This window comes from Acanthisitta chloris, unplaced genomic scaffold (assembly GCF_000695815.1).
Source record: "Acanthisitta chloris isolate BGI_N310 unplaced genomic scaffold, ASM69581v1 scaffold18834, whole genome shotgun sequence".
In the NCBI taxonomy this organism is placed as follows: Eukaryota; Metazoa; Chordata; class Aves; order Passeriformes; family Acanthisittidae; genus Acanthisitta; species Acanthisitta chloris.
Genome location: NW_008669021.1, coordinates 56 through 8746, shown reverse-complemented (window position 1 = coordinate 8746; position 8691 = coordinate 56). Strand labels below are relative to the sequence as shown.

Here is an 8691-nt window from a genome sequence, read left to right as displayed (position 1 = left end):
TACCACAATGTCTAATACAGCACGAGAACAAATATAGTAGAGGATAAGGCAGCATAAAACTTGAGGAAAAAAAACTAAAAATGAGCATACAACTGTGCCTGAGTAAGTAAAACAAATTACCTTTCTCATTCCTTTTGCATACAGGAATCTCCCCAGCTTTTTACACAGCAGTGAGAGCATCTTACCAACACGGTGCAGAAAAACAATGTTCAGAGGGATTCCAAACAGAGCGAAAAACACACAGAAGATCTGTCCCCCAACAGTTTTAGGATGTAGAGTGCCATAGCCTATGAAAAAAAAAGATGAGTCAGAGGAGATATTCCAAAGAATTGGAGGAGTCCACAGTCACATCCAACCCTAACCCAAGCTGGCCTGCCTTGACCCCAAAAGATGTGGCTAGTGCTTCTGAGTTCTCATGCACTTTTTTTTCCTTTGAAAAAGGCTGTAAGCAAAGAAAGCAATTGACCTTGCATGTTTTGAGGGATTCAGAGAGCACTGTGTGCTCCCAACACAGCCTTAGTGGGAATAAAAGTACATTCTAGAAGCAATTATGGGAAACATGCTCTGTCCAGTGACAAATACATGGAAAGAGAGAAAACAGAAGTCTGAGGATCTGGAAGACATCAAGGATAGAGTCCCAGGCTGTTAGAATCCCATGTAGCCATTTCTAGCTGCTTGTCAATCTGTCTGGTGGTTAGTGACCTCCCTGGCTAAATCCCAGTTAGCTGGTATGTCCAGATACTGGCTCCAGTCCTAGGGCAGTGCAGTGTGCATTAGAATAGATGGTGCTAATCAGCCCAGATCTCGCTGGTGGCTAATTTATTCATGCCAGAGAGATATTTGTCCTAAAGTCCTACTAAAAGAGGATTTATCTAAGTAGTGGAACAACTCCAAACATGTCCTTTAATGGTCTGGAGACTCTTAGACCCCATGAGGTACAACCTTAAGTGCAAGAGTACTGTACTTTGTGTATGTCCTTATTCCATCAATGACTCCGGGAAAAGGCATTTCCTAAGCACAGTTCATCTCATTACTTGAAAAATGCAATGTTTTCTTTGGGGGAAAAGACAAAACAACTCTGTGACTTTTTGGCTACTAGGTCTCCAAATGCATCAGTTGTCTTGTGCTCCCTTTTGCAGAAATATTCCATTTTCATGACAAAAGCAGCTTAAAATCACTGGAAGTGCCTGATGTACCTTCACAACAGACCTTTGTGGTGAAGGTGCAAAGAAACAGGCAAATGTGTACATTTCCTGGGACCATCTGTGTTCCTGGGATGGTTCTGGCTGGGTTAGAGTTCATTTTCTTCAAAGTAGCTAGCACAGGGCTGTGGTTTGGATTTGTGCTGGAAACAGTGCTGCTCATTCAGAGATGTTCTGGTTATTGCTGACAGAGCTTGCACAGGCAAGGCCTTTTCTGCTCCCTACCCCAGTGAGGGGGTTGGGGGTGCACAGGGAGTTGGGAGGGGACACAGCCAGGACAGCTGACCCCAACTGACCAAAGGGATATTCCAGACCATATGGCATCATGCTCAGCATATAAAGCTGGGGGAAGAGGAAGGAAGGGCTGGGGGAGGATATTTGGAGTGATGGCATTTGTCTTCACAAGTAACTATTACTAGTGATGGAGCTCTGCTTTCCTGGGGATGGCTGAACACCCACCTGCTCATGGGAAGCGGTGACTAAATTCCTTGTTATGCTTTGCTTGTGTGCACAGCTTTTCTTTACCTATTTAACTGTTTTTATCTCAATACATTAGTTTTCCCACTTTGTCTCTTCTGCTGTTTGCCTCCATCCCACCAGGGATGGGCAACTGAGTGCAGCTGAGCTGCCATCTGAGTTTAAACCATGACACTGCCTCACTAGGGAAACAAATTTGATGAGAAGCAGCCGATGTTTGGCAGAGAAATGTTGTGATGAAAGAAACATGGTAATACATGTAATGGCAATGAATGGGTAGGCTAGTGAATGTTGTAACCATGGAGCATTTGTCATTGATAGGTCAGAAAGAACTCTTCCTTCCACAGCAGGAGATCTTCACATGGGTTCACACAACACCTACACACTTGCCATGATGCTGGGACAACACTGGGGCCTTTGTGATGTGTCATAATCATAGCTCAGTGGAGCAGCTGTGCCTGGTGTGTAGTGGGAGTGAGGCCTCAGCTTCACTCTGCAAAAACATAGATTTGACTTTCACTGCATGAGAGTGTGCAGCAGGAGCCAACTGCATGGATTTTTTGCTTAAGTTTGGCAGGACTGCAGTTTTGGGGATGCATATTTGAGAGAAAGGGAGAAACAGGTAGGGGCAGGCAGGCCTGAAAAGGTCAGAACAGCTTGGAGCAGCAGTGTAAAAATCTCAGCATTTGCCTTGCCCTCTTCACAATTTTTTCCTCCTGGCACATTACTAATTCAATATGTGCATTAACAGCTCAAGACAGGTTATTGAGACAGTTCACATGACCCAGCAGCGTTCGCTTCTTTCCCACCATTCTTTCATGCTTTTTAGCACTCTCAGATTTAAAGCCTATTTGACCCTGGAATAAAGACCAGGAAAGTGAAGTTTATCTCCCACCCACAACTGTCAGCAGAGCAAACATTTTACACAGATAGCCTGAAAAGAAACAAGAGAGAAATAATATGAAAGGCCACTGGTATTCAACAAACTGAAAGAGCTGTGCAGTGCTAAGGTCTCAGGACCAAGTCCATTGCTGCTTGCTGTCCATGACAATGAAGGGCTGAAGTTTTTATCCTGGAAAGTAACATGCATTCATATCCTAATAACCAGACATAATAAGCATCACTCACACACAAGCACACATAAATGGAAGGCATTAGACCTACCTATTGTGGAGACAACTGTGCCTGCAAAGAAGAAGGAATTACTGAAATCCCAGTTGCTCTCTTCAAACTGTGATTCATTTCCAACAGGGTATACTCCATTTTGAATGGCTTCAGTCAGGTTCTGGGAGAGAAAGCAAAGTTTGCTATCATCATAACTGCTTTTCTCAAGTGCCTGGTGCAAGAATACTACAGGTTTAGCCAACTACTGCTCCTTTCCTGAGAGTACCGCTCACCTGATTCAGTGATATTCTGACATTATTCACACCTCCCAAGGTTGCCTAGCAACTCACCAGTGGTTTTGACTGTTCATATTCTGCCCTGGTTTTGCTGATTGATTTACTGGTTGTTAGGTGAACTTGTTTCTTTCAGTGTGGTCAAGGACCTTGATTCTTTCAGGCTAAGTACTTTGGAAAAAACCGTTCCCATAGATGACTAGGATGTGGCAGAGCAAGACAGCCCAATGGCTTAAGGGATGGGGTGGCTGATTGCTGGATTTGAGCTTGCCCTTCAGATGGCAGTGGTGGATCCAGGATCTGATCACCCACCTGCATGCAGGTATGCTGAGCGGTGACCCTGATCCCTCCCTGGAGTGCATTGGTGAGTTGTGGCAGGGCACACATGACATACACCAAATATTTCATTTTAAAGCTATATTCTGATTAATGTCACAGATTAGATTCACACGAAGTCCACTGATTTAGAATGCCTGACATATACACTCCTCTCCAAACTGCATGCATGAATACATATGCACATTTACAAAGTGGCCTTTGATATGAGGTTAGATGAACATCTGTCAGAGATAGTTTGGGTTGAGATGAGAATGCCCTGCCACAGGGGGCTTGATTAGATGCTTCTTCCAAGCCTCTCCAGCCCTATCATGTATCACTTGATGTATTTTCAGACTCTTCTTTCTTGGTTTTAATTCTAAGTGCTGTTAATTTTTTAAACTTTTTAAGTTACAAAATAATAATAATAATTAACACTCCAAACAATATCCAGCTGTCCCTGCCTTTAGCAAACAGAGAACATTGGAGTGGACATCTGGAAGGCAGGCTGGTTTGTACAGAAACAACTGAGACAGAATCCAGGACAGAGCCCTGCCAGAGGCAGGACACAAACTGGAATAAATTGCACCAGCAAAGTCTTCCTCTGTGCTTCCTCCCTCACTATATTTTTTTGCTGGTGTCCCAGAAAATCAAGGCTAACAAAAATTATTCCACAACCCATGCAGAAAGATTTGTTTTGAAAAGCTAATTTTGGGGTTTTTTTTCAGGTTTTTTTCTTCTCCCCTCCCCATATAAAACAGTCAATGTGAAGAGGGTGCATGCATCTGTGAAATGGGGGCTGAATTGCTGGAAATACCAGTTCTTTCCCACCTTTCTTTATTGTGCTAACTGGCCCTTTAAGCCTCCATTAGTTTACCATGAGGAAATGGTTCCACCAGGGTTTGCACTCTCCATTATCTCCTGAATTGTAGCAGATAGAGCTAGGAAATACTGGAGATGGAGAGACAACAATACTCATTCTCAGCTTCTTGTGCTGACCAGAAACACCTTTCCCCTGGCCAGGCTACCTGTTTCACTCCTGCAGCATATTCAGAAAGTAAACCCTGACCTCCTTGTAGTGATTTGGGCTTCTTTCTTTTTCATTCAGACTTTGTCTTATTGTTGCTTTGTGCTATGCTGTTGTAAGTGGCTACCACACCTGTTCATTGCAGACAGCCTCATTTCTCCTGCCGTGCCACCCACTGCCTATGAGCACAACCCCACTGAAAGCTGAATCCACAGGAGGCAACCCCAAAGAATCAGGACATAGGGGGCTGGGGACTGTTAATAGCTAGCACACACATAGTTTTGTCCAGCTACACAAGCTGTGTTTACCTTAGAATCTTAGAATCATAGAATCAGTCGGGTTGGAAGAGACCTCAAAGATCATTGAGTCCAACCTACCATTGTTACTAGACCATGGCACTAAGTGCCACATCCAGTCTCATCTTGAAAACCTCCAGGGATGGTGAATCCACCACCTCCCTGGGCAGCCCATTCCAATGTCTGATTACTCTTTCCGTAAAAAATCTCTTCCTAATATTCAACCTAAACCTTCCCTGGCAGAGCTTGAGTCTGTTAGGGTGTCCTGCCTGCTTAGGAGTGAGAAGGGTTTGCAAAAAGCATCCAAATGATCAAACCAGAAGGAAAGCAGTAAAAATTACTTGTGTAGCAAGGCTGAATAGGGAACAGCATCTGATGGGGAAACAACAGGGAGAAAGAACTTCCCACAGGGCTTCACTTACCTTCATAAACTGCTCCATCTCTGCCACCGTGAGCTGTGTGAAGTTCTGCAGAAAAGCCTTCTTCATCTGGGCAGCTGCCAGTTTCTCCTGCTTCTCAGCAGTCCTCTCCAGTGCCTGGAACACGGCAGCACCCACCAGTAAGTAGACAAAGTAGCCAGTCACCAGCAAACCTGTCTGCAGCTTGCCACTGCACATGGCCTTCAGTGGAACACGGCAAGGGACAATGACTGAAAAGTGCGATTAGTAAATCCCTTGCACTCCTGGGCAGCCTCCTCCAGGCAGGAAGAGCCCTCCCAGCTCTGTTTTCCGCTGGGATCCTGAGCTGGCAGGAACAGTGAGCTGCCAAATATATTATTTGGGAAGTTGGGGGGAAAAAAAAAACCACAACAAACCCAAACCCTTCACAAAAAAAAAAACTTTCCACTCTCTGGGCTGTATGCTGTTTAGGGATTTCCTCTTGTCTGTGAAACTCTGCCTTGCTGAGTTCTCAGGAAAAGTGGGTCAGGATGTGATGAGCTGGCAGGTGGCCATCTCCCGCTCAAGAGGCTGTGGGACAGGTGAGGATAGTCTGTAAAGGGTCTACAGGGGAGTTTGCTTTGAAAAACATTGTTTTCCCTCCTGTGTCTCCTGCTAAATCCAAGAATTGGATTTCACAGTAAGCCTTGATGATCCCAGGAGCCCTTTCTTGTCATGTGTTCAGGGGCAGCTTCAGGGAAATGCAGCTGGGCTGTTCTTCTGGGCTTCACTGGTCTGCTTGTAGGGCAGGACAGAGACATGCAACTCTGCAATGACACAACAGCTCACCTTGGACACAGATGCAAATTGCTTCAGGTTGCATATGTGCCAAGCCTAGACAGGTTCTTCTGCCACCATTTCCTATGCAGTGTATCCAAGAGAGGACATTACACTGTCACTGGGTGCACAATTAGATGGATAAAAATTTGCTACACCACTGGATTCATGGAGTCATAGACCTGTTTAGATTGGAAAAGACCTCAAAGATTACCAAGTCCAACCATTCCCCCAGCACTGCCAAGCCCACCACTAAACCATGTCCCCAAGTGTCACATCTACATGGCTTTTAAATCCCTCCAGGGACGATTGCATCCACAGTCAGTTTGCAGACAACACCAGGCTGGGCCACTGTGTTGACTTGCTGGAGGGTAGGAAAGCTCTACAAAGGGATCTGGACAGAAATTCAACAAGGTGAAGTTCCAGGTCCTGCACTTGGGTCACAGCAACCTTATGCTAGTCAGGTTTGGAAAAGAGTGGGAGAGGGATTTAAAAGATGTGCAGACGTGGTACTTAGGGACATGGTTTAGTGGTGGGCTTGACAGTGCTGGGTTAATGGTTGAACTCAGTGATCTTCAGGGTCTTCTCCAACCTAAGTGACTCTGTGATTCTGTTACCTGCAGTAATGTAGTCTCTACTGATTTCAGAAGGATGATTCTCATGCATTGAGAAGTCACTTATGTAGGTGTCAGATCTTGTTCCCATCAGCTTCAAGGAGAATTTGGGTGCAATTGAGAAGAATTTGTAGGGTGGGAGAGCAAAGTCCTTGAGCAAAGGTGTTGGCTTTAGAACAGACAGCAGGCAGATCTGAGCTTAGCTGCACCATGAACATTGTTAATACTCAGGTTAACTTTCTTGATTATAGATTTTCCAGTGTTTTGAGTTGCTTTGTGCACAATTACTTTGTTATTTCAGCAGATGTCCTACTTTAATCACAAGAAAATACTGAAGTAAATTACCCTTTGAAGAAGCATTTAAAGTGTGCTGCCTATTCTGCTCTGCGAGACTTTGTGATTTTGTTGAGTTTGAAAATACAAAAAAGGCAGAGACTCTGGGATTAGCTTTGCAGAATTGGTGTAAACAAGAAGTGGCAGATGGCTTCACTATGTCAAGTGCAAGTTGTCCTTTCACACAAAAATCTGTTTGACCTCAAAGGAAAACAGGAAGACTGTGAAACAAGGTAGGTAGCTTTCCAAACCCTTAAATGTTTAAAGATTTTCCTTAGAGTTACTGGAAAAGGGCTTGTAGAAACAGGATGTGTCACGTTTCCTTTCACTTCTTTTGAAGCTATGACATGTCAAAGGTGTGCCTCTTCCTCAGACTTAAATTATTTCTATAAAAATAAAGGCATCTATGGCTTCACTCTTTTGTGTCTTTCAGACTTACAGCCCTGTAAGAGAAATCCCTTTACATGTACAATTGCAGGATTTCTTATTCTGCACAAAAGGCATGAAGGTAACACAAGTGGATTATTTCCTAAATTTATTTGAGGGGAAAATGGATGAAAGAGCATAAAATTCATGGAACATCATGATAATTTTGATATTGATGGCAGTTGCAGTGGTTTGATTGGGTGGGTTTCCCTCTAGCCCCATCTCCAAGATAGCAGGTTTGCTATTTGTACATGCATCTCCAGAAGCCCTTGACTGCAAGGAAGCATTCAGAAGATCGCTAACCTTTGTTTTTCTCTAGTTCTGGAACAGAGAATACACATCGCCTTTCCTCATTCTGTTTCTTCAAATGAAGAATCTTTAATAACCTGCCTGTGAATCTTTAATAACTACTACAGGTTATTCTGATGTGAGAGGAGTGTCCCTTCACACAGCATCTTGTCCATAGTTGTGTTGGCACTTGCATAAGGAAAGAAGGAGGGAAAGCACAGTTCACTACTGGGATTTTTGGAAATGCGTTGCTTTGGGGAAGAAAGGAAGGGGCAACTCATACTTAATCAGTGGAATGCTTCACTTGAAGCCATGCCTTATAAAGGTAACAATAATTTCCATTAGCAGTGACTGTGCTCCATTCCTTACTTTGCCTACTTGACCTCTGCAAGGAAGAAAAGACAGGAAGAAAAGTCCTGCCAGTTGTGAGAGCAGCATGCGAAAGTCTCTGTGTTCTCTGCCCTTCTGATTCTCTTTGGTCTATTAGGCATATGGCCCTGTGGCCTTAATAGAGCAAAGCCAACCCTTCCTAAAGAGAGCTCTGCTCCGGTTAGAAACACAGCCATGAGTGGCCTCTAGCTGGAGCCAGAGATTGCCGTATTCCAGCTCTCTTGTGAGCTGCATCCAGGGAGAGAAAGGCCCAAAAATGTCATCCCAGAGAAGCCCTTAGAGAACACTGATGATCAGGAGACAATGGACATTCTGCTCATGCCAGGCACTGCCCAGGCCATTGGCACCACAGAACTGAACATGCTGGACACGCAGAAGATGTGCTTTGTCGCCAGTGGCATTTGCCCTCTGGGAAATCACCCCCCTCACCTTCTCATCACCACTGGCATATAACTCTTTGGAAGCAGGGTGCTCTCACAGTGGCACAGCAGGAACACAGATCCTGCAAGGGACAGGCCCCATGCTGCCTCCAGGACATACAGCAGCACACAGCCTGGAGTGTCACAAAGGCCCCAGCAACACCCCACGAGCACAGAGCTCAGCACATCAAGGGAGCCAATGCCGTCTGAGAGGACATCTCAAGGAGCAAAGCATCCATGGGTCATGTCAGCCAATTTAACACTTGACAAGGGTTTGTGGGGCTTCTGCCTGC

At 44.8% G+C, this 8691-nt stretch overlaps 1 protein-coding gene across 1 annotated transcript in view; it reads right to left on the bottom strand.

Moving 5' to 3' along the window:
* LOC103800788 (potassium channel subfamily K member 16-like) overlaps positions 1 to 8061 on the bottom strand; it is a gene marked incomplete at its 3' end in the record, with an annotated part of 12960 nt that extends 4899 nt beyond the window's left edge. Inside the window, exons 1-4 of the mRNA XM_009073173.1 lie at positions 8023 to 8061; positions 5137 to 5334; positions 2844 to 2964; positions 121 to 287 (exon numbers count right to left, since the gene is read on the bottom strand). Of these exons, the coding sequence (XP_009071421.1) occupies positions 121 to 287; positions 2844 to 2964; positions 5137 to 5331 (483 nt within the window). The remainder of the gene's footprint in view (positions 1 to 120; positions 288 to 2843; positions 2965 to 5136; positions 5335 to 8022) is intronic.
* Positions 8062 to 8691: the final 630 nt, after the last annotated feature.